Source organism: Peromyscus californicus, unplaced genomic scaffold (assembly GCF_007827085.1).
Source record: "Peromyscus californicus insignis strain IS unplaced genomic scaffold, ASM782708v3 Scaffold_10__1_contigs__length_136768540, whole genome shotgun sequence".
Lineage (NCBI taxonomy): Eukaryota > Metazoa > Chordata > Mammalia > Rodentia > Cricetidae > Peromyscus > Peromyscus californicus.
In genome coordinates this window covers 41,574,815-41,602,450 of record NW_026294391.1, presented here as the reverse complement: position 1 = coordinate 41,602,450, position 27,636 = coordinate 41,574,815, and the positions used below count along the sequence as shown (strand labels likewise).

The window sequence follows — 27,636 nt, the reverse complement described above, 5'->3', positions numbered from 1 at the left end:
ATTTATCCAATTATATTGAAATCTGAAATCTATGAGAATCATCTCCTATCCATCAAATAAAAACTTTCATTTTGGTTTATGGGCAACAGAGATGAGACATACATTTCAGTAAAAGGAAAAGGTGAACTTTGCTTATTAAACCTGTTAGACAACAAACTACATTTCAGCATTGAAAAGTATAAAATATAAATCTTTCACTTTCTGTTGTAGTCTCTTTTGGGGCAACTAATCAGAGAATATGATTTTTACGAGAACTGTCCTCAGTATCTTTCCTTGAATTTTCTGTTTATTCTGTTTAGTTTATCAGGTTAAATTAAAGATCTCACAATTTGAACAAAAAATAATCTCAGATTATTACTTACATTTAAAAAATGTTTTAAGTTTAATACATAATTTTTAGTTAGGAAAGAATTGCATTTAAATATATTTAATTATTTTCATCCATAGACATATAGTTCACTTAGCGAGTATTTACTGAGTTTCTCATCTAGGCTGGAAACTTTGTGATAGTAATTAATAAAGGGTAGGTTAAATATAATTAGATAAGGAGATACATTAATAATTATAATAAGACAGGAGAATCATTATCAGTAAAGAAGTAAATCAAGGGTTTTATAGAATTAAATGAAAATGAAATACAACATACCCAAACTTATGGAATACAATGAAGGTGTGCGTTCTAAGAGGCAAGTTCATAGCACTAAGTGCCTACATAAATTTAAAAACTAGAGGGAACTTATGTGAGCAACCTAACATCACACCTGAAAAGAAGAAATCATGCCCAAACGTAGTAATGACAAGAAATAATAAAGCTCAAACCTGAAATCTATAAAAGAGAAACAAACAAATAATACAAAGAATCAATTAAACAAAAATATTATTCTATCAGAAACTAAAGAGTAATGTTCTAGATAACTCCAATCTATGACACAACTCACCCAAACTCTTCAAAGAGCAACAGCAAATACCTAGGGAAATATGTGGATTTACTTTGATATGACTATTCAATTCTTAGCCTAACTTCACCTCAAGCTACAGAGCCAAGCGAACACAAATGGCCTAAAATTGAGTTCTGACCTAAGCTCCAGAAGATAGTAATTTCATGTGTCGAAAACTGGAAATCAACCTTACACTAATTCTAAAATACAAGCAACCAAATATTGCAGCAAGATAATGCCATAGACATGCATAAAAACATAGAATAATGCATTCCATAATAGAAAGTGTTCTGAGAAACTTGTTTTAACTGTGTACTATTTTATTTCTTTACCACAGGTCTGGGCTAGATATTGAAAATACTAGTTTATATATCTGATTTGGCCTCATTAATAGAAAATAAATCGAATTATTGCCAATAGTTAAAAATCATTAGACATCAAACATAAACTTAAGACCTGACCACACTTGCTAACCTATAATCATGTTGAGAAATCCCAAACTTGCCTACCCATATGGCAACAATCTTTCAATTTAAATCTTAATCATATTTTACATATCAGTCCTAAATTTTCTAATTTACCAGCTTCTGTACTACACTTTTTTTTCTTCATACCCAACTCCCCTCATTCACTTATGCAATTTTTATCACTCCTACAGCCAGATATTTGTTTTTGCTGCCCCGTGGTCTTTGGTATGGCTTCCCAGACTTATATACATACACACCAGCTTAAAATACTGCTCTAAATTCATAGATTTGATTAGACAGAGTTCATGGAATCCTGCAGAAGAGGGCACCAAAGGATTATAGGAACCAAGAAGACCACAAGCAAATCTCCCATAGAAGCAACTAAGCAGGGCCCATAGGGGATCAGAGACTGAACTCACAATCAGAGAGCCTATATGGATCTGATTTAGGTCCTCTGCATATATGTTATGACTGTGTAGCTTGGTGTCTTTGTGGGACACCTACTAGTGGGAACAGAGGGAGGTTTTTTCTAATTCTTCTGTCTGCTTTTGGGACCTTTTTCCTCCTACTGAGTTGCCTCGTCCAGCCTTAATATAAAGGGGCATGCCTAGTCTTAACTTGTTATGACATGTTTGGTTGATATCCCTGGGAGGGTTGCCTTTTTCTGAAGGGAAAGGAGGAGAAGTGGATCTGGGGGAGAGATAAAGCGGGACTGGGAGGAGAGAAGAGAGAAAACTGCAGTCGGGATATAATATATATGAAGAATAAATGAAAAAAGAAAAAAAATCACAGGTTTGAGCTTGAAATATAACAAGCTTCTCTAGGTGAATCCAGTGTGATTATCTCACAAATTGCACTCTGCATAACAAGAATCCAGGTGAGACAATTTCTTACTGCAAACCACTGCAACTCCTTTTATGGTGAGTTCTAGTGAAATCATTTACCAATTTCTCAAACTCTGGAAGAGTATGAAGAAAGATTCAAAATGGGCAAACACTCTTGCCTTAAGTGACATTTTGTCAAAAGACAGCAGAATATACTGTGACCTAATTATGCACTCTTAACTTTGAAATATTTCACTCTCTTATAAGCAAAACATTTTATTAATTTGAACAATGTAAAATTGTTGATATTTGAATCTTTTGCCCATGGAAATTACAATTACAATATGGATCAGCTAAAAGCATGACTGCAATGAGATACTTTTATATTTTCAAGTAACATTCTAAAGATATGGATGTATTTGAAAAAAATTGTCAAATTCACAAAAGTGAAAACCTATCATTCACGTAAAAGAATTTTCATTATCCTTGCTGGCGTCTTTTTTCAAATGTTATTTAGAAAGTGAAATAGAAGTCAAAGGAAGATTTAGCACACATATCTAAGATGATATTGGAACTATTATAAAATTTTGAAGGCCAAAAAATGATCCTGACAATATTGAATGAAAGATGTTAAGATTTCAGAGTTTGTATTTTGGCAAACACCATTCAACCCTTACGATCATTAAATACAGATTATAAATTGCCTTTATTATGGTGAGGAATGTCCCTAATCTCTCTAGAACTTTATGATGAAGGGATGTTGGATCTTGTCAAAGCCTTTTCTGAATCTAGTGATATGATTGTTTGACATTTTTCTTTCAATCTGTTTATGTGGTGGATTGTATTTATCAATTTATGTATGTTGAACCATCCCTGCACCTCTGGGATGATGCCTACTTGATAATGGTGGGGAATCTTTTGGATTCAGGTTGTAGTATTTTATTGAAAATTTTTGCATATGTGTTCATAAGCGATATTGTTCTGTAATTTTCTGTCATGGTTGGATCTTTGCTGGGTTAGGTATCAGGGTGATTGTGGCCTCAGCTATTGACATCTGCTTGCAAAGGTAAAAATGAATTCTTGCTGGGTATTTTAACCACATTTAAAGGTAGACCTTGTACCCAGCAGTAGATGGCCTACACAGAGTAAACAAATGGTGTTGTTGTAGATTTATTGTCTCATATTGTTTTCTGGAGGGAGTATTTTTTTGTCATACTGACCTTTTGTTTATATGTTATTGTTTCCAATTTTTTGACTTTTATGGGTTCTGTGTGTGTGTGTGTGTGTGTGTGTGTGTGTGTGTGTGTGTGTGTGTTGTGTTGCATTTCTTGTACTTTTTCTTTACTTTTTATTCTGGTTTGGTAGATTTTTTGTTTGTTTTCTAAAAATTGAAAAAAGAACATGGGGATGGGTTGATAGGAGTAAGAGGGGAGGACCTAGGAAGAGTTGGGTGAGGAGTAACTGGTATCAGATTATATTGCATGAAAAAAGTGTATTATATATGTGTATATAATCATTAAATATATTGCATATATAATACAAATATAAAGTATATAATATGTGATATATAATATGTAAAGGCAATATATATAATATGCAATATGTGATATATAATATGTGGCATATAATGTGTGATATACAATATGTAGTATGCAAAATAAAGTATGTGACATATAATATGTGACATGTAACATGTGACATGTAATGTGTTATATGTGATATGTGGCATATAATTTGTACCATGTGATGTATAATATGTAATATGTGATATAATATGTGACATTTAACATGTAATATGTTAAATACAAAATATAACATATATCATATGTGATATATGATATGTGATATGCAATATGTGTTATATGATATGTGAAATGTGATTGATATTGTGTGATATGTAATAGTATGTAATATATGGTATATAATATATATAGCTAATCATTAAGGACTGAATGAAGCTAATAAAGTAGATTGATTGGAAAACATGGAGGTTTGCTAGGCAGCATAGAACTGCAGACTTATTAGACTCTGAAATTGGTCCACCTAGGACATGTTTTTCTGTAACATAAACAAAATCAACCTCAGAGTGTACTTAACAATGTATATCAAAGTACAGATTCTAAGTCAGCAGTTAAGTGGTGAGACCTGAAATTCCACATCTAAGCACCAAGCAAAGGATAACTAAATTGTTGATCCTTAGATCAAACTTTGAAAAGCAATACTGTAACTTCCTTATTGTTGAATTTCTGCTTTGAATTAAAAAGCAATGAAGAGTCCTAATGTTTTTTAATGTTTTACTATAGCCGGGTAGGAACACAACTCTAGTACCATACACAGGTGACAGAAGCAGGAGGGTTGTAATTTAAGGCTAGCCTAAGATACACCTCAAGACCTGGCCTTAACAAGAGCACTAGGATTGCTTCACAGAAACTCTAGTAGAATGTAGGAATGTAGTATTGTCTAACAGAATTTACTGAAGTGTCATAAATATTCTATGTTTTGGCTAACTAATACAATGTCCACTAGCCATAATGGGCCACCAAATATTCTTAATATGGCTAATGTGACTGAAAAGTTGAATTTCTACATGTGCCTACTGCCTGCAATACTGGACAGCCTAGTGGCTCTTTGAAAGATGATTAGATTGAGATCAATCATAAACTATTATTTCATTCTTCTTACCCATATATTATTTCATTATGTTATGTGATATGTTTAAGGAATGCTATCCTGAACTTAAGTGTGTAGCAGTCTGGGAATTTTTAATTTCCATTTTCTAGGAAGTCTTAAAAAAAAACAAAAAAAAATATGTCTTTTTATTAATCATTGCCTATTTTTCATGATACTGATAGAATTTATCTAGGTTTACAGATATCCATTATAACATTATTTGAAATATATAACAAATCTAACCATTTGTGATATATTTTACAAATAAAAGTAAAACCAAATATATAGACTTGAAAAATCCTGGAGTAGTACAATTCAAAATTACCAAGAGGGTTGGGCATGTATGAAGGCAGCATCTGTGGGAATTTCCTGAAGTTCATGATTATCTGCCTCTATGTGGTTCTAAGAAAAGAAACACAGCCACTGAAATGACAAAAAATATTCTGAATGTGTAGATTAGAAACGACCCACCAGTGATGCTGAATTGTCATGTCTTATAGGTGATCCATCATTCCACGGTTTAAGGAGGCAACAAAACCTATGTAATTCTGATTTAAAAGCAGACTACAAGTGTGAATTTAAGACACTGAATTCATTTTAATACACATAAAATATATAAATTCAATTTAAGACACATTCATTCATTCCGTACTTTTTTTTTTTTGGCTGTTCAAGACAGGGTTTTTCTGTGTAGTTTTGGTGCCTCTCCTGGATCTCGCTCTGTGGACCAGGCTGGCCTCGAACTCACTGAGATCTGCCTGGCTCTGCCTCCCAAGTGCTGGGATTAAAGGCGTGCACCACTGCCACCCGATGTATTCTGTACTTTCAAATTAATGCCATTTAGTGACTAAAATCACACTAATGAAATTTAAAATTTATTTACTTACTAATAAATGATGTTTGAAAATCTTAGGAAATAATTGTAATGGGTAGATTGTATAGTCTCAGTTTTAGGTCAACATTTATTTATATGCAACTAGATGCTTCTAGAATACCAGCATACACTAAATATTTGTTAACCATTTGTTATATTTTCCCTTCATTGTCTACTAGGAAGTTTATCAAATGAGGTGATATTTTACATTGATTTTTATTCAAATTATCATAAAGATGAACTAGTATAATTTACGTTAATAATGATTCAGGACAAAAATATATGGATTAGACGTCTGACAGAACTTTTCAAACAAGTGCTTCAACATGACAATTAAAAAGTGCAATCTGAATTTCTGATATCTCCAGACAGAGACTCTAAAATGAACAGACTCCAGCACTAAAAATAACTTCCTTATTCTCAGGAAAGATGCCCACATCATTTATACCTCAGCAACTGGATCCCCACAAATGGCAAATATTTGAAAGGCTAAGTTAAACCATTGTTGGGCATAAGAATTAACATGAACCATATGCATGGAGACAGTTCATTTGTGAAACCTCATATTTACTTATGTTCTCTACCTATAAACTGCTTATACTATAGAAATCATCATCTATAAAATAGTAAGTTTAACTATATACCATTTGACTTTGAAATATACTTACACTTTGAACAACAAATTATATTAAGCATATGTCTGACAATATAAGTATTATTGGAATCAATCTTGTTGATGCATGTCATTATACTAGCCATATTAACAAACAGGGGAATGAAGTATTTCTTGAGTCATTGGGCAAACAAGTGGAAGTGGAAGAGAAGAAACTCAGCTGATTTTACTGTCACAGCCTGCTTTATCATCATAATATCTACTACCTGTATATGCGTGTGTGTGTGTATGTATATATATATATATATATATATATATATATATATATATAGAGAGAGAGAGAGAGAGAGAGAGAGAGAGTCCTAATTTTATCTATGACAATTCTTACAGGGGTGAAAAATAGAAAAAGAAGTCATGTGGTTTGATTTTACAAAGAATTTGTCATTAACAGATATTTTATATGATCTCTTCATCAAAGTGGAAAATACAGTTCTTACTCTTGAAACAATTTTCTTAGCACCAAGTTTACTTTAATGATAGCAACCACAATACACTTTGAGACATATTTTGTCTCAAAAATATGGCCATGATATAAATGACCACACATGTAAAAGAGGTGCAGAATTTTATGTGTAGGAATCAGAAAAACATGATAAATTTTAGGTCCAAGTAGGCAAATATTGCTTTAAAATAGGAAAAAGTACAGAATTCTAAACATATAGTTATTACTAACTAATATACAAATTTAGATGTAGGTTTTCTGCTTGTATATTAGTAATGAGTAGGTCATGTTACACATAGTGCATATTGGTAACGAATAGGTCATGTTATGCATGTTATGTTTTTACTCTCCTGTGATTTAGAACATTCATTAAAGCAGAATGGTTGTCCCATGAGTATGTGCTTCAAAATGAGTATCCAGACGCAAGCGATGTGCATAAATTGTATACGATAACCGCCATCATTGTTCTTCCCATCATGTCGCCATATTCAATACTACATGTGCAACCACTGTCCTTCTGCCGACATATTCCGTTTCTGAATGCGTGCCTCCTGTCAGCTCACACTTTCTTATTTTAATAAGTAGATATTCTTCCTTCCAAGTCCTTGGCAACCCTTATAACATCTATTAAATATGCATTGCACATGGAGAAAGCCCTCTATAGAGAACACTATTATGGGAGTTTCTGTGAGGCAGGGCTACCAAAAAGTCATATGAAGATTTTTTTTCCTTCAAAAGCTGATACTCTATCTTCCTTTTCATAGTAGCACCTCTTGCACCAATGGCTACACTGCAATTCTGAATCATGGAAAAAATGGAGAACAGGCCACTTGTACTCCTCAACAATACTGCTGATTTTGATACTTGCCAATAATATTACACCACTAAAATGATATATTAAGTGTACAATCTTAGTATAGATATTTATAAAAGAATCTACCTACACTGTTCCCCTTCAAATAAGTGAAAATGAAAGTTTCAACCTAAACAAAACACTAAAACTGTAATAATTTTTGCCCATGTAATGGTATATGAGAAATAGTTTTTTAAGATTTCTAGAGCAAAAGAAAAATGTATCAGTTTTTAACACATTGACATATTTTATGACCCCATCCATCCTGCTTATAGTTAAAAACTAATACCTGTAATGTCTCTCCCCAAGATTCAAGGAGCATCCCAGATAAGGAGTTTTAGAAAAGATTGTAGGGGCCAGAGGTAGTAGAGGACTGTCATGAAACAGTGTTTTCTGGACATGATAGGTCCATTGCATATTTGAGCTCACAGTGGTTATGGTTGCATGTACAAGATTTCTACAAGATCAAGCCAGTAAAAGTTCCAGTATGGATGGGGTGAGGCTCACAATGTCCCACTCCTAGCTGAAGAGCCATTGCCCATTGGGAGAAAGTCCATTTTCTTTAGGTGCAGTCCCTGATAAGCTGCCTGTGTTCTATTGGATGGCTCTGCACCCATATATGTCCTGGTAGCACCACATGGACTAAATGGATGGTTTAAAAAATATGTGAAGTTGGGAGGAAAAAGTGGATAGAACACAGGAGGATGTGGGAAGGGAGAGAACGAGAGATGGATGTGATCAAAACATTATATTCATGTATCACATGCTCAAACAAAATAAAATTTAAAAAGTTTTTAGAACAAATCTAAAAATCTAATAATGCATTAGTTATCCAGAGCAAGATTAAAGATCAAATGTAAACTAATTTACATTTTGAAAACCTAAGTTGAATAGCAGCAGCAACATAATAAAGATGCTTTGTAGCTAGTCGAAAAACTCTTGTGAAAAATAAATTATGGTAAAGAGTAATACAGTCTTCCTTATTAAACACAAAGTAGATTAGGGGAATTGCAGATGTTACTACAAAAAAAGGACAGCTATTAAGAAGAGATTTCATGAGTGGACTATGAGTGAGTGGGCATGGGAATATGAGTGATCAGGTTTGGGGGATGGAGTGGGAGATTACTGAAAGAGGTGACTGGAAAGGGGGAGTACATTTCTGGGTTAGGTAAAAATCTGGCACAAATGAATCTCCCAAGAATCTTCAAGGATGACCTCAGCTAAGATTCTTAGCAATAGCAGTTATATAGCCTGAACTGGCCATCTCTCATGACCAAGTAATACAAGTGCAGGGATTGGAACAACTCAGACAAATAATTTTTGACCTACAGTCTGTCCTGCCTATGGGATGAATTGGGGTAAGGATGCTCTAGAGATTAAGGGAGTTCCCAACTAATGACCAGTTTAGTCTAAAACTCATGCCAGGAGAGTAAACCCACTACTGGCGTGCCTCACACCAGGACCCACAGGCTGGATGACCCAGAGACCTAGGATAGAACCAAACATGACTAGAGGAAAAAATATCAATGTAATGATGGCTAATGATATTCTGCTATTCTCATAGATTGCTGCCTAGCCCAATTGTCATCAGAGAGGCTTCATCAGCAACTAATGGAAACATTAGGCTGAGCTTGGGGAATCCTGCAGAAGAGGGGGAGAAAAGATTGTAAGAGCCAGAATGGTTAAGGATACCACAAGAAAACTCAAAGCATCAACTAACCTGGGCTCATAGGTGCCCACAGAGACTAAACCAACAACCATAGAGCCTGCATGGGATTGACCTAGGCACTCTACATGTATGTTACTGTTGTGTACCTTGGTCCTCTTGTGGGACTCCTAACAGTGGGAACAGAGGCTATCTCTGACTCTTTTATTGGCTTTTGGGACCCTACTCCTTATACTGGGTCACCTTGTCCAAACTTAAGACATGGGGAGGTACTTAGTGTTACAGCAACTTGATATGCCTTGTTTGGTTGATACTCATGGGAGACTGCCTTTCCCTAAACAGAAATATAGAAGCAGTGGATTGGTGGGTGGGAATAGAGGGGGTGGGGGAAGTATTGGGAGGATAGCAGGGAGGGTAAACTGTGATTGGAATGTAAAATAAATAAATAAATTATAAAAATGGTACAATAATTGTAATTTTTAAATTTAAATTAAAAAAATTGCTCTATTAGTTATGAGTATTGTTGACACTCTAAGATCATACTCACTTATACAATAATAGAAGCCCATCCTCAGCTTAGATAATTTCGCCAGTATGGAGGGTCTCGTAAAATGTTTGGTGTAAGTGGATATATCATAAATAATTCTTAAGCAGGTGACTAGTATAACTTAAATATCAGTTAAGCATGAGGTATAGATAAAATTCAGATGTATCAGGATTAATTTCAGAGTAAATTTATAAAAGTCTAACTCTTTAGATCTGCCCCTCTTGATCAGCACATTAATTGAACATGAATCTGTATTAGTTATAAATCAGAGTACAATCAATTTGCCTCAAGCCAAATGGACACGTTTCTCTTCTACACCTAATATCCTTCTCCCATAGGACATTTCTCCTTGTTTGTTCCCACTGACTGAGCTAGTTTCATGGCTTGTACCCCACAACTGTTTGTTTAGTATTTGTAATTAACATTCGACCTGAAAGGTGTCCCCTGTTTGAAATAACAAGTATGTTTCACTCTCTGAATATATTCCATACCTTCTTTTCCTTTTTATTATCTGTGAGTATCATATGACAATATATGGCTTCATATTCGTAAGAAAGAGTTGTTTTGTTCATAACTAAGTCAGTGCTGGGAATATAGTAGATAATAAATGTCATTTAGATGGATGAATGCATGAATAAACTTAGTTTGCTAATTAGTGTTATTTATCTTCAGATGAAAGCATTCTTCCAAAAATGCTATACTTTAGTTTACATATATTCTAGAGATTCAGATTATCTGTTTGTAATTAAAACTCTATGAGCAGCATACTTTATATTAGTATAATACAGGATGTCCATATTTTTCCCCATTAGTCTATCTTATTTTCATTATTGTTAGAAAAAACTGTCATGGCTACATGTATTTGACCTCATTTGACATTAAAATGTTTTAGAAACTTGTCTATAATCCAGCCAGTAAGTTGTCAATACTCATATATTCTCCCTATTATATATTCCTGTTTTTTCAGAAGCTTTCTATTTCAGTAATCACCTGTGGAAGAAATCATTAATATTTGGGGTCTGAATGAAAAATTAGCAACAGCATGTTTACACTTTGAAGGAACTTAAAATATTTGTTTCATCCTAATTGATATAAATATGGAGACAGAACATATATAACTTATACACATGTCAACAAAGGAGTATGGATATACTTTTCAAATTATTTAAGTTAGATCAGTGATTATCCAGTGTGCTTTGAAATCACCTGGGATCTTGCTAAATGGCAGATTCTGGTTCTACAGAGGAGACTTAGAAAAGTATTTTGCACTTTTCAAAAAGTTCTCAGGTGATTCATATACTTCTGGTCCTAGGAACTTCTAGATCAGAGAGGACATCACATCAGCACCATGGTGTGAGATAATAAAAGCAATACTGTATCAAACTGTGACATAAACTGAACACCAGGAATTTGACATCATACACATTATGATGTTCACTGCTTGAAAATTCAATTCAAAGATTACAACTGTCTGCATAATCTTATTAAATATGCAATATATTAGTTAATTAATTTTTGAGAAAATACTCCATCTATCCACTATCTCACATGTTATCTAATTTCATGATTGAGACAGATACTTGGAAAAACAAGAATCATATTTGTGAAGATATATTTTTCTCCCCGTTCAAAGTGTTTATGATAATTCATAGTTTTTTATTTTATGTCTTGGGTTTAATCCAGATACTATTGATATCTCTCCTGCTGCTGCTGATGTGAACTGTACCATAGCTTCACTTGGCCTCCTTACTGATTTCCTTTCATTTTCCCTTAACTATCATAAAGGTTTTAGTTCCCCCCTGCATGTCATAACCACAATTATCATAGAAGTTGATGGAACTTGCTATGCTTATCTTTATTAGTCCTCATAGAAATATCAGTAAATCTCCTTTGCTCTCTACAGGTGGCAGGTTTTTTTTCAACAAAATTAATTAGTTTATTCATGGAGGAGAAAATCTTCTGTTGTCCTCGTGCCAGTTGGCTTCTTGTGCTTCCACAGCTGGAAGTTTTTTTTTTGTTTTTCTTATCCCTTCCTTTTACCTCCTACCATCCTCAGGGTATTACACAAAAGAAAAACCAAACAAAACAAAGATCATTTAGCTTATTTTTCAACAGATTTCTAGCTTAAGAATGTCAGCATGTAGTATGTTATTTAATTTTGAAATCAGTGGCACTTTGTTCTCTCATTTGGTTTTCAAAACTATTTTTAGAGATTTACACTGGAAAAATATCAGGCTAGTGATAATTAAATACTTCATGACCATACATATTTTAGCAAATATTGCTGTGTAGCTATCCAGAGTCAGTTTATGGCCATGAAAGTTGATATTTGGAGAGGTAAGGAGTCATGAAGGAAAGTATCACATAGTAATAATACTAACAATATTATAATAATAATAATTATAGTAGTAGTAGTAGGAATTGTAATGGAAAAAGAATGTAGAAATAAATACTTGTATTAATGGACTAGTATGCCTCTATAAGCATATTTTTCAATGTTCTAATTGTATAAACATAATTTCTAATATAATGTTAATTACTCTGATCATATTCCCCAAACCTCAAGAAAAGACATTCCAAGATATTTTCCCTAAATATCAGTGAAGAAATTAAGAAATTAGAAAATGGTGGAGAAAAGAGTGAAAATTATATACTAGGTAGAGCAATATAATGTGGTTAAGAAATAGCCAGCTTTGTGCCAGTTCTCTTATTCGTAACTGTATCATTCTTCATTACACATTGTAGCAATTTTGCTTCAAAAATTATTTTTAATAACATATCACAAACAATGTGCCTATTTTAGGACTTTTATATTAGCTGTTCCCACTTGTCAAATTCTCTAACTCCTCATCTCCTCCTATTCAAAACTCAAACTAAATGGGACCAACTATGAAATTTTTCCTTGGATCAAAAAGTCTAACCTTTCAATGATTCCCTAGCACATCGTTTTGTAACATCTTCAAATAGAGTCTTTTTAGATATTTCCTCATGGTCTTTAATTATTGGATTCAGGTACTCTAGAATACCACAAGGTTCATGAGAACTGCAAATTTTTACGTCTTTTGATAATTAGAGGGTCCTCCAGACTTTTACTTCAATCCGAAAAATTGAAGCACACAAAGAATATTTGCTAATATTTGTAAATAAGGATAAAAAGGGACATGGAAGACATACCTTTTACAAATATCCATATATTTATTTTTATTTTCTTAAACAGAACAAAGTAATATGCATTGCAGAAAATTAACTAAAAATATGGGTTCATACAAGTGGTTCCATATTATTGTCTCATTTTTAACACTATGTAAAATATTCTATAAAACCCTAGTCTGCCTAAAAACACAGCCCTTGCCTTTTTATAATCATCCAAAAAGTTGAAGCACAAACAAAAGCCCTAAAACTGAAATAATGTTGTCTTGTTGTTGTTGTTGTTGTTGTTGTTGTTGTTATCAATTGTAATATTGTCGTTTTAGGATTCAAATCATCCAGAAGAATTCAAATGAACATTTTTGTAAATGGTATAATAAAACACATGGAATTTTAATTCTAGGTTGAATTTACATTTTCTTACAAGTCAGTCTCAAAGTGTCATTAATTAATTAATTATTACAAGTAGCATATATCACATTGTTTTCTACTTGAAAAAAGAATTATCTAGAAAAGGTACATAAAAGGAAGATGTGTGTGGCTATAGGGAGGGCAGTAAATAGGAGACTAGCTTTTTTAGACAATCAATTTTTTGAGGTTATGATGGTTAATTTGCAAATAGAATACCTACCTGATAAACTATGGATGTCTGACTAAAATTTGACAGCTCTATGTCTTATGACTTATGGTGACAAATGTGTGGAATAAAAATATTTTCCTATGGGGATTTAGGGAAAGCTGGCTGAATAATTATAATTTTCACTTCTAGGGTTAGTTAAAACAATTGCACTGATGATAACAGGGCAATCACGTCAATGTGTAGACACTAGTCTGTTCTGGTTTGGAACATATAGTTGTGAAAATTCTCTGTTATAAATTATGCCTTACTTATTCTTTCAAAAAATGGAGCATAAAAATGTGTTTTCTACCTCCCTGTTGCCACACCATAATTTAGTACTGGCACAGCAATCCTCCCAGCATATCTAATGAGTTTCTTGGTCCTATTTTAAAGCTTTAAATCTTCATAAATAATAGCTAAGTAAACTAAAGGCACTTGGACAATTTCTTTAGCTTAATGTATTCAAATCCACCATTGGCACTTCATTTCTTTTCATTTAAATATAAATCTATCTTGTCTCACGAGGCTCTACATGAATACACACACCTAACAATATAAATCAAAGCAACACATGCAGAATGATGAAATCTGCTGGTTACCTTTGGAAGAAATAGGCCATTTTCACAAATGTCTCAAAATCTCTTTTTTTTTTTCGTTAAGTCATACATATTCTTAAATTGATTCACAGCCACACTGTGTTCAAATGAGAATTTTTCACACACAATTGAGAAACTTTTCTCCATGAGTATATTTATAAATAGATGAGTAATATTTTGAGTGCTTCTTCAGAAGAGAAGTTTCCTGTCACACATTGCTCATCAAAAATTTTATGCACATGACTTTTTATATGGTTCTATGGCTGCTACATTCATACTGTAACTTTTGTATTAAATCTTAAAATATTAAATATGATAATGACAATTCTCAAAAGCTTAATTATGTAGTCATCTACCTACCCAGCATCTCTACTTAATTTGCTAAAATGTAAATAGTTATATTACAAACATGAAAATCCAGCTATAACATTTCAGAAAACAAAACAAAACTAACTTTAAAAACCCTATATGCCTTAGGTTTAGAATCCAGAGTAAAATATAAAACTATATCAAAATAATAGCAAAATACCTAAACGTTACCTGTTTTTAAGATGGACCTTCACAGGGCTTGAAGTCCCTAATGAGAACTTGCTGCTACTCTTGTAGAGGACCAGAGTTCAGTTCCCAGAACCCCCATCATGGTTTATAACCATCCTTAACTCTAGTTCTATTGGTTCTGGTGCCCTCTTCTGCCCTTCAAAAGCATCATGTGTATACATGGTGCACATAAACTCATAGAAATACTCGTATACACAAAATGAAAATAAATAAATAAATACATAAAAACACATTTTCAAAGATGGAAAGGCAGTATGATGTTCATGATCACCTTCTGCCTTGCCCTTCTAATTAGCTAATATTTCATGTATGTAATACTAAACTTAATGTTATTTATAAGCCAATCAGGATTCATCTGGAAGCAGTTTATAGAGGTCCACACTTGTAATCCTAGCTACTCTGAAAGTTGAGGCAGAAGACTGGAATTTCAGTATCAAATTGGGCTTCATAACAAGTTCAAGGCAAGCCTCAGAAGATTGGTCAGATCCTGTCTCAAAATACAAACATTCTAGGTATATTGCTCAAAGAAAAAGTCCTTGCCTGGTATATATAAGCTGCTATGTTCAACACACACACACACACACACACACACACACACACACACACACACACACACACACACACACACACATACACACACACACAAAACTTACTTGCTTTGTTTTTCCATGCTAGCTACCCTGAGGCACTCCCATCTTGAATTTAGGAGATTCATTTGTTCTTGTACTTCAGTTTCTTCATCTTCAGATAATTTTCCTTTTCCAACTATGCGACTTCCTAACTGTAGAACATTTCCAACGCGTCCTTGATGGGATGTTAAATCCATCATGAACCCCTGACAAGAAAAAGTTAATGACTGTAATCAGCACTTGAAGAAACCATTGGGAATTTGAATTTGATTATTTGCAATTTTAAACCTGCATCCCATTTAAATGCATATTCTCATTAAGTGTATCTTTGTTTTTAGATCATGGAATTCTGCATCACTTTAAATATGAATTATGGAAAACTATGATCTTAGGACAACTTCTGAGGAAGAATATCCTATGTGGAGCATTTTAGGGCAGAATATTTATTAAGCAGCTCATAGGAGTACCTGCAGAAAAGTTAAAGAAGTTAAAGAAGCAGGAAACGGCTGCACATGCTTATTATCCCAGAACAAAAGAGAATGAGGCAAGAGGACACCCATTACGTCAAAGCAAACCTCAGTTACATAAATAGTATCAGGCCTTCTAGAAGTGTATGAAAGACCTGTCTCAAGTAGGGGAAACAAAGGGTATGCTATGTGCGTACTAATCTGAGCAAGTGTATAATCTCAGGTAATTTCTCTCACTGACGATCCCTCAACTTGCTTCCACACCTATACTCATGATGTGCCTTAGAACTGTTATGCAGGGTGATAAGTAGGTGCTCTGGAATGTCCATCAGAATGAGGGCTCAGTTTTGCTCTGACACAAAGGAAAGGGCTGTACTTTTTATTCTAACAGTCATTGCAAAACCACTATCAACACCTCAGTCTTGTCCCCCAAAGCAGAACTTCAAATGCTGGTTGCTCCCATCCAAAGCACAAATGTTATTTGTTAACATCTCAACATTAACACACAGACAAACAAACATATTTCCAAAATGTAAGTGTCTACCACTTTTTTACAGAATAACTGACAGACTTGTCACTGTAAATCATGGGCTTTAGCTTCATAAATCAGTGTTTTGCTTTACCTCATGAGCATGGAACTGTTCTTTCACTTTTTCAACATCATTTGAAATCTCTCCTTGGGCTTGCAGTGTGTCCTCTGCACACAGAAGCCATGAGAGCACTTCTTCTAAAGCAGTTTGGTAACTATCCAGGTTTACTTCAGTCTCCATCAATGAACTGCCAAATGCCTTATCTTCAGAAGCTTCTGAATGCTAAACAATAAAAAAAATGGGTGTTATACAATTAGTTGTTTTACAGACTGTTTTCAGTACATGAAATGATAAATTGAAGAAAATGTTTTAAATGCTAGAAAGGTCCACTTGCATTATCAGTGGCATGAACAGCAAACGCATAAAATAGTGAGCCTGCATTTTAACATCCTCATGAATACACACACAATTTCTCAAATGAAAGTTGAAATCCACACCAAATTAACATTTTAATAAAGCTCATCTGTATTACACTAAAGAGTGACTCACTGCATCTTCTCTTTATGTTGAATCTTAAATGCTATGAAATGACATCCACAAGTTCATTTTCCATTCATATATACATCAGCTACATATGTGTAAGAGTGTATAAAAACAATTTTTAAAAATGTTTGAAGAAATATCCAAAGATCCCAACAGTATATCATTTGCATCAATTATTTAATACCAGAATACAATGATTAAGTATTAAATGTTATAAGAAAGATGTGAAGTATGTTCCACTCAATTTAATTAGGCTAATATTAAGCAAGATGTCAAACTGTTATCCTAGACTACCTGCTAGGCCACTAAAGCTAAGGAGAAAAGGTGATTTAAAGTAGTCATAATCTAAAGAGTGAATCTAATCACCTATGAAGTGATTGATAAAAAGTTATCATAAACTGACCTCATAAACCTTAATTATTACCCTATTCAATGGCATATAAGGAAAAGCAAGGAGATTAATTATAGATATACATTGACATTGACAAAGGATTCTGCTGCAGAAGCTGAAGTGTATTGCATGGCAGTGACTTGGCCCCACCTAAATAGAAACAAGGTAGTTTACAACACAAAATACTAGCCTCTAAACCTGGGATATCTTGGCAGATTCTGCTGTTACACAATTAATATTCAATGACAAGGATGCTCTCCTGGGATAACCTATGTGACGCTTTAGTCTTATATTGGCCAATAACCAAGTGAAACAACAGAACCCTGAACACATGAGAAAGTCCGCAGATTTTTTTAAAATCAAGTGCATGAATAGATTCTGTACTTGAAAATCACAAAAAAGAACATACTCTTAAGGGCTTCACCCAGAACTGTGAGACATAAACAAATATCTGATAGAGTTAAGCAGATGAAAATGAACATTACCTCTTAGGGTCCCTTTTTGCAACTTCCTTCTTTAATTTTGACTTGACACTTAACTGTGGAGAGTATTTTGAGAGGAAGAGGAACAATACACCAAGGAGCTAGATTTAAGCTGTAAACCTTTCAGAAACTATCTTGCCTTTGAATGCACCCATACAAATAGTCACTCTTGTACTTAGGCTCTGTTTATAGTAGTGAGGCTGAGTACTTTTCACTTATCAGAATGGCCTACACTTGTCAGTTCCTTATACACAGGAAACAAGTACAGCATTCACGAAGGTATCACAGCAACAACTACTGTCGTCTTAAGTTTAACATGAATGATCAAGGTTATTGATCATGTCCTTGATTACCAAGATAACAGCCCCAAGTTAGCCAACCACTCAGGCTGAAATCAATGATACACAAAGGAAATGTATAATGATTCACAGTTCCTTTTTGAAACTAGTCCTTCTTTCCTCAGTTAGAAGAAGATGAAGAGAATTAGAATATAAGCTTAGCATGAAGTCAAATAAAAACAACTGGGTTCATTTTGTCTTTCCACATTCTAATAGAAATAAAATCTATAGGAACACAGTAGTTACAGAATGCAAAATACACAACCTAGCAAGTTTGAACTCATATTTGCTTTCATAACTGGAATTACGCAACATAATAGAGACCAGTGAAGTTCACCCTAATAATGTAATTTTTATTTTCTTGATTGAATCTAGTGCTAAATAACAAATGAACAATATTATGAAGCACTTGATAGAATGCTTAACCTAATATAAACACATAAATTATCTATAGTTATAATTATTAATGAGTTTGTGCAGATACAGATATAACAGCTTTAAAAACTTTATTCATCCCTAAAATTACTGTGTTATGCAACTGCTCAGATTTCAAGGGTAAGAATATTGATGTAGAAAAAAGTGACCTCACAAAACTGAATAGCATAGGTAAAAATTTAAGTCAGCTCTTTTTTGTATAGTTTGCAACTCAATCTGGAACCAATAAAAATCTTATATTCAGCCAGACGGTGATGGCGCACGCCTTTAATCCCAGCACTTGGGAGGCAGAGCCAGGCGGATCTTTGTAAGTACGAGGCCAGCCTGGTCTACAGAGTGAGATCCAGGAAAGGCACAAAGCTACACAGAGAAACCCTATCTCGAAAAACAAACAAACAAACAAAAAAATCTTATATTCAAAAAATTGCATCTAAATGATAAACTTGAAAAAGAATCATTGTTATACTAACAAAATTACATTTTATCATTTGTGGAATTTGTTTAAAAAATTTAAAGCATTTTATGCTTTAATGATATTTAAAGGCTTGCATTTGGGAAAAAATTAAAAATCACATACTATTGAGACATCTTTGGAAGATATCTCTAAAACTCATATATCATGAATTTAACTTTTTGTTTGAGGATGTACATAAAAGTAAAACATGTTCAAGGACAGATAAAATGTTTCAAATTACATACATATAAACTATTACTCATATTCACAAATTAATCTTTACATATGTATATTAATCTATACACATGAAGTTATGATTAAAAATTGTTATCTGGGCTCTGAGCAATCCTTTCTTGGCATGGATAATGAATGTTGTTTCAAATTCCAATCTGTGATTTATCGATAACCTACAAAATATTTAATCAGAAATAATTTTAAATTAAACAAAATTAGAATATCAGTCTGTTACTTACACTAAGGATTAGTATTATTTTCTTAGTTGTTTTTCCTAGGTCTGCAATATATATATATAACATGTATAAGCATATTTTATCTGAGTAAAATTTTTTCATGTTCTTGAAACAAAATTTGAAATGATTTTAGAATTTAAAACACCAAGAAATATAAAAATAAAAAATGTTTTAATTCCACATTTATATATTTTATATATATATATTATATATATAATCTATTTTCAATAGATTACTTGGATAATATACACTTATTAAACTGTCTTTCATAGCAGATTTGGAAATAAATCAATATTTAGAGAAAGTTATGATTTCAGTTTCAACATCCCAGAATATGTTTCATCATCATAGAACTTCACATTGAACCTAAGTTTGTGGAAAGAGTTCATACATGGCATCCAAATGAGTTTCTAAAAATGATGATCTTTGGTTTCTACAGTTACATGCGTTGGAAATACAGACACCAATCATTTCAAGAATCATCACCCACTGAAACTAATTTTCTTACTAAATTCCAATCCTATTTTATTTAATTTTTTGTCTTCATAACAGTACTTTCCCATGAACCACATTTTCAAAATAATAATTAGAAGAAATTTGTAATAATTAATGAATGAAACAATATTTTATTGTTTTCAAAAAATCTATGAAGTAAAACCTCTACTTTGTCTACTTATTTTATGTTTAGGTACTCTGGTTTTGTGTCAGAAAATAGTAGAAACTGTAACCTATGTTCCTTGATGACATTGTTTATGTAGAAAGATGGAACGGTAGAAATAGAAGTGGTAAAATGATGTGAGAAAACAAGTGGATAACATTTTTAACCCTGTAGTGTCTAAAAGCAACTTGGGAAATGGATTTGTACTGACAGTTTCTAGTAATGAAAATTTCCAGTACTAATTTCTATTACTTCATAGCATAATACACTATTATATGAACTTGATAATCACGTATCTTTAAATCCAGTCTACTCTTTCTATGATTTTAGTTAAATCACTTCACCATCCTATATCTTATTTTGTCCATCTGTGAAAAGAGAATATAAAAATATGTACCATTAGATGTGTTGGAAAGGTTGTATTGGATAGTAAATATAAAATATTTTACACAGTATATATTCCAAGTAATGTTCAGCAATCCCTATATTTGGAGAGCAATATTCAATGAAATGGCAAATGATTTTCGTTAGGAAATAGTTGAACAAGCTAAGTGTGCTTTAGAAAGCATAGTTTTGGCAATTTGAACTGATACAAGTTTTCAAATGCCCACTTAGATACACAGAAACTAGAAATGCACAAGCCACAAAGCATTAGGAAAAATAGATGTGATGTTTCTAGTGAGAGACATCTACCACAGACCAGTTTCATGTACCTGCTGAATTTAGTCACTTTTGGCAATGTTCCCAAGTTCAAACCTCAAAATGAGATACAATATTTAACCTGGTTAAAACTACCGTTCTTATTCTTTAAAATATACTTTTAAATTGTTCATCCTTAGTTCATTTGAATGTGTCATAATTCTCTTTATGTGGTCTAAGTCAATGCATACGTTGTGAATTTTTTTTGTTTTTTCCATAATCTTTTTATCCCTCTCTGAAAGATTATTTCAGTGCTAAAGGATTACAGATGGATAACCCAGTACTGCTTTTAATAAATAACAGAGGCACAATTCATGATTCGTATCTGGAGATATTCTTGCCACATTTCCCTCTGTTTCTTCAGAGGTAGAATATAAAACCAGGATTTTATTTGAAGTATGAAAAATGATTACAAAAGTAATTCACGAGAGTTTCATCCATCATATAACATGTGCACAGGATTAAATCTAATGCTACCAATAAATAAGTAGATTTAGTACTGCTTTTCCTTGAATGTAGTTCAAAGTTAACTCTTAATTAGGATTTAGGAAAAAAAACATGGCTTGCTTTATGACAATATTAAACCACAATAAAAATAACAGCTATTACATAAATAATAGCAAGAGCAACAACTTCTGTTATTTCTTGAGCACTTCGTGTCAATCAATTTGCCCAGCATTTAATGTACATTATATCATTTTTCATAGAAATATATCAGGTTGAGAGGGAAGAGTAGGATAAGGAAACAAGAGTAGCAAAATCACATCAGCGGCTTAATCAGTATTCCTTGATTGCAAGGAACACATCTTTCCACAATCTGAGAAATCTGCTTTAATGAAGAAAATAAATTTAAAATCTATGAATGAATACCTTTACAAAATATTTCAATAAAACTTCTGAATAATAATGTGTGCATATATATAGCTTTTCTACAAATTCAGAGTTAATGGTTTTCAAGTCACTGAGAAAAATAACTGCACTATAGTATATGAGAGCATCACAAATCTAGAAAATATTCAAAATTTGTTTGATAGTCACAGACATTGAAATCACACTGAGTAAGACAAGGACAGGTATAATAAACAGCCTGGAGAATGCTATATATCTTTCATTATTGAGACAGAGGATTTGAACAAAACTTAAGGATTTGAAGATATATGACATGCCAACAACTCAAATTCTATACCCTCTATTAAGGCAATTACTCGTTTTTGGTATTTACTGTCAATGCACTGATATTCTTCAGTATTACAGACTTTCTCACAGAAATGTTTTAGTGTGATTAGTATCTTCTGTTTGATGACTCGAAAAACCAAAAAATAAAAATAAAAATAAAAATGTAATCTCTTTTATGCATATGTTTGTACATAAATGAATGTATTTTATTTTTAAATTGTATTCAAATCATATTAAACAGAATGTTTTATAGTCAAAAATATTAGTTGTGATACCTAGGAAACACGACAACACACAATTGTATTTCTCTAATGTCTGTCCTACTCTGACTCAGACAGTAATAAAATTTAGGAAACTTTTTGACATTATGGAATATAAATTACCCTTTTCCCCTTTGCTTGCAGCTAACTGTGACATATGATCACTTACTGACTAATGGTATAGAAGGTGTAAAACTCAGTAAGACATAAAGGAAATAGATATGGTCTCCTCTTTGTCTTTGCTTCCATTTCAAATGTCCTAATGCAAGCATGGTGATCCTTAATCACTGATTACAGATGTAAATGCAATATCCTAGAGTATTACAGAACAGAATGCAAAGTAGACTGTGGGTCCTGGATAAGGAAGGATTTAAGCATATTTAACTACAGAGAATTTAAGAAAAATAATTCTGAAAGATAAAAAAACTTGGTTCTTACCTAACGCTTCACTATGTTTTTATTAATGAAACAAAATGTATGGCCCATCTAAAATATAATAATAATATAAGTTTGTAGGAACTGAAATTTCAATATAGAATCTACTTGTGAAAACTAACATATTATTTAAAAATTAAATCCTAACATTTTTCTGAAACAATACCCTCTTTCTCATACTCTTAATGAGGTAGGTCACTTTATTTCATTATTTTTTCAATTTTGTTGTGGAATGTCTCTCTCTCTCTCTCTCTCTCTCTCTCTCTCTCTCTCTCTCTCTTTCTCTCTCTCTCTGTATGTGTGTATGTGTGTGTACATATAAATATAACTTAAAGTGTTAATTTGTAAACAATGAATAGAAAAAGTAAAATAAAAACTAGCAATAACAAAGTACAACAGCTGCAACAATGTGCTTTTAAATATACATGGGTGTGTGCTCTTTCAGTATCATCTTGTGCTGTACATATTCTTCTTGTGATGCTGTGAAATTATGCACTATTTCCTTGATCAGAAGAAGCATGGTGCATGATGTACACATTGTGGCGTTTTTTGTCAACATCATAAGATTTACTTGAGTGAGAGTGATGTGATGTATTAGTGACTCTGATAAATACAGTGGCCATTAAGTGAGCAACGAAGGGGTAGTGCATGGATAACCTTTATGAAGAAGTAACTCCCATCTTAGATGGGATGGAAAAGAACAGTGCTAGATTTGATCACACTACTTAGTGCAGAGTTTAATTTAAAATCTTAGGAATGATTTATTTCTGAAAAATTTCCATTCAATATATCTCAGATTAAAGTTCAGCATACATAGGTAAAACTACTAAAAGCAAAGCTATGTGAAAAGGTGTGTGTGTATATATATATATATATATATATATATATATATATATATATTATATATATATATATTATATATATATCTTTATTTATCTGCTACTGACCTAATAGAATGTATAGCAAAAAGAGAATTAGCAAATATTTCTAAACTAAATTGTTTGGTTTAGTTAGTGATTATTACCTTAAAAAGCACATGCCTTCACTTATGATTTTAAACATGACTTCATTTACAACATTGTATTTTGGAATGTATGCACATACTCATATTTATGTGGAATCTGAATGTATGCATGCTTTTATACTTAATTTGTTTAAGCCTATTTTTTATATCATTCAGTATACATTTAATTAGTTGCTCTGCCATTTATGCATTTATTTCCTATTATCTTGTCCTCTTCCTGAGAATTTTTATATCAGCTATTATAATTCACAAAATGATAGAACACTTTCCATACAACTGAGAATGGGAAGGAATGAACATGTAGGAAAACTGTCCTAAACAACAAAAACAACAAACATCACAGAAAAAAAAATGATTCTTTATAAGAAGGATCAAGAATAATTTAATAGAATAATACAAAAAGTACCTGGCTCAAAAAAAGTCAAATATATCAAGATTTGACAAATGCAACCAGAGAAAGACCTACAGGGAGGCCTCGTACAAAATGCTGGATAACACAAGCTATTACTATTGTGAGTGATCGTCACCTCAATATTTTATTAAGCCCAATTCATTCAAACAGCCTGCAATGACTTATAACTAGCTGCCTCTTTTCTGCAAACTTACGAACCCAGTGGTTCTCAACCTTTCCAATGCTGTCACCTTTTATATAGTTCGTCATGTTATGGTCACCCCAACTATAAAATTATTTTCACTGCTACTTTATAACTGTAAAATTGCTACTGTTATGAATCATAAGGTAATTATCTGTGTTTTTCAACAGTCTTAGGCATCTCTGTGAAAGGGTCATTTAGCCCCCCAAAAGGGGTCACAACCCACAGGTTGAGAACTAATCAAACTTTCCAGCTTTATACAACATGGCAAGTGCCAATAAAATTCCATGCAGAAGAACTTAAGGCACATTCTGCATTTACCAATTAAACCTCAACCTTAATCTGCAAACAACATGAGGCCACCTACATTGTTCATGTATGTCTTTGGCTGCCAATTTTTAATTTTTAATTTGTTCATTGACAAATAAGTATTCACCACACACACACACACACACACACACACACACACACACACACACACACACACACAAAATTTATTGCCAAAAAGAGAGGGAGGGAGGGAGGGAGAGAGAGAGAGAGAGAGAGAGAGAGAGAGAGAGAGAGAGAGAGAGAGAGAGATTGATTTTCAGTAGCCAAGCATTCTTTCCTCTTCTGAAATAGGACTCAGGCTGACACAGGGAGGTTGCTATAAGATCAAAGCCATTTTGAGCTTTAAAAAAAAAAACTGAGTGACAAGACACTCTGGGCTGCAGAGTAACAACCTGTGTCAAAAGCAGAACAAAGGAGAAAGAGCAACATAAGCAACAAAAGGACTGGAAAGTGTATCATGTGATCCACAGACTACAGAGAAGTCGTATGAGAGCAATAACTATATGATGTTTCTGTGTTTCAATAATTTCAAATGTCAACATGTGGGTGAAATTTACAAAGTTTGATCATTTAAATGGTAAAATGATCTGATAGTAACTTTGACAATCATAAAGGAAGACTGTATTTCTAACATTATTTCCTTGTTTCTATGGACTAGTGCAAAAGTACCAAGTTTACATGTTTTACTCGGTCCATTTTAAACACTTAAAGAAATGAGACTCACTAGACTGATTTGACTATGAAAAGGAGTTAGAAGAAATGCCTTAGGTAAATGTGTTTTACTTACCAAAGACATATCAGGATGGAATATATATATATCATAGAAACTAATGATTATTTAACAAATATTCCTCTAAAATGATTGTAGTATATACAATTTGCTGTCACATATAGAATCTGTTAAATAAAGAGCTATGAAGAAAACTATCATGTATTTCCATGTGACTATTTTAGGATCATTTTTATTCTATTAATAAACTTTTATAGCATTAACTATGTTTTTAAATTTATTCTACAAGTCTCTTTAAATAAATTAGAAACAAAAAAAGAGTCTCCCATAATATACAAACATATATATGTGCATCAATTAATCCTAGTATTCTCACTTCACATTTGAATGGAAAATCTTATCATTTATATTACTTAATCCAAAGGTTATTATTCCTTTATATAAGGGGTCAATAGATATCTTTATTTTACCAAGCACTGCAGGTCAGTTTGATCCATTCAACATTATCATTTTTTATTGTGAAACAAAAGTAACCTCGGATTATTTAAAACTAAATAAACTTATATGGTTTCAAATAAAATTTTACTTATACAACACAGGTGATAAATGTATTTTGATACTTTGGTAGTTGTGTGAAGTCTTGTGATCATCTAATTTTTCTATAGAGGTTCAAGATGATCCCAGTACTGATTTTCCCTTCACTCTAGAACCTCTTACGTTCCAGTTGTTCCTACTGGGTCATTTTCCCACTCTACTATATGTACAATCTGACTTCTACCTCTGTAAATAATCATGTTTCAAAGGCACCACCATGTTTAAAACTAATGACAATACTCAGGGAACTTCAAATCTGTTTAAATTTGAAGTCATATAAATCTGAGAGTAAGCCCCGACATTTATAAACACTGTACGTTCAGAAATGTTACTTCATTTCAGATTTCTGGTATGCATTGAAAATGGACATACTAGTACTAGCTTAGATAGTCCCTCAATGGTTAATGTGCACAGTTTTTATTAGTATTCAGTATCATCACTTCCCATTTAAACTTTTAAAAATCGCATCTACTGCCTCTCTGTCATCATTTAATGCAAGACAGAATAAAGAGAAAAAAAGTAACAACTAAGTTGAGCTAAATTAGATCTTATTTTGCAAAGATATTCATCTAGACTATAAGACTTTACTAAGTGGATACCCTCTCAAACCAAGCACTAGTTGATTCCATCTCTATAAGGTTTATCAGTTGTTTGCATTATCTTATTACTGACTCACACATATACCAATAAATTCTGTTTTTCCGTTTGTCTTTTAATGGAAATAATCTATATAATCTTGTCTCCTTTGCTTGCCTCCAAAATAATGGTGGTGTGGGATGACATTTCAGAAAAGACGATTCACAAGGAAAGAAAAGGTAAACACCATTAAAGTAGACCACTTGGTCATTTTGTCTATGTCAGACATACAATAAAAAAATAATGGGTACTGGCTAGCAAGATGGCTCAATGACTACAAATATTGGGTTAACTAGTCTGACAATCTGGGTTCATTCCTTAGACTCCACATAAGACAGTCAGATAAAGTGGCATTTATCTGTAATCTCTGTAATCTCAGCACTCCTAAAGTGAGATAGTAGGCAGAGAAAAACATCTGGAAACTTGTGGACCAACTCTCTTCGAGAGTGAAACATAGCAGGAACAAGAGATAGCCTGCCTCAAAACAGTATGGGAGAGCATTGACTACCAAAAATTGTCTGACCTCCACACTTGTAGTATGGTGTCTATACACCTTCACTCACAAACATACATCATACACACACACACACACACACACACACACACACACACACACACACATACACATACACTGATGATGATGATGATGATGAAATCTAGAAATAAAAATATATTTGTTGAATGAAAGGATATATGATGATTTTTAATTTTTATGTTAGTATAACGAATTTTGCCTCATAAAATTAGGCTAAATTGATTGTATCTTTACTATTACTACTGCTGCTGCTGCTGCTGCTACTATTATTATTAGATGAGCAAAGAAGATAAACAGTATGTTATTTCTATTTATTGTACCTGTTGTCTTATTGGTATACTGTTTGTTTCTTT

At 32.8% G+C, this 27,636-nt stretch overlaps 1 protein-coding gene across 10 annotated transcripts in view; it reads right to left on the bottom strand.

Moving 5' to 3' along the window:
- Positions 1-27,636, bottom strand: part of Dmd (dystrophin) — a 2,242,690-nt gene that overhangs the window by 1,445,651 nt on the left and 769,403 nt on the right. For all 10 annotated transcript variants that reach the window (XM_052732199.1, XM_052732319.1, XM_052732309.1 and 7 more), the window contains 2 exons: positions 16,594-16,782; positions 15,528-15,709 (listed from right to left, as the gene is read on the bottom strand). In XM_052732199.1, coding sequence (XP_052588159.1) covers positions 15,528-15,709; positions 16,594-16,782 — 371 coding nt within the window. The remainder of the gene's footprint in view (positions 1-15,527; positions 15,710-16,593; positions 16,783-27,636) is intronic.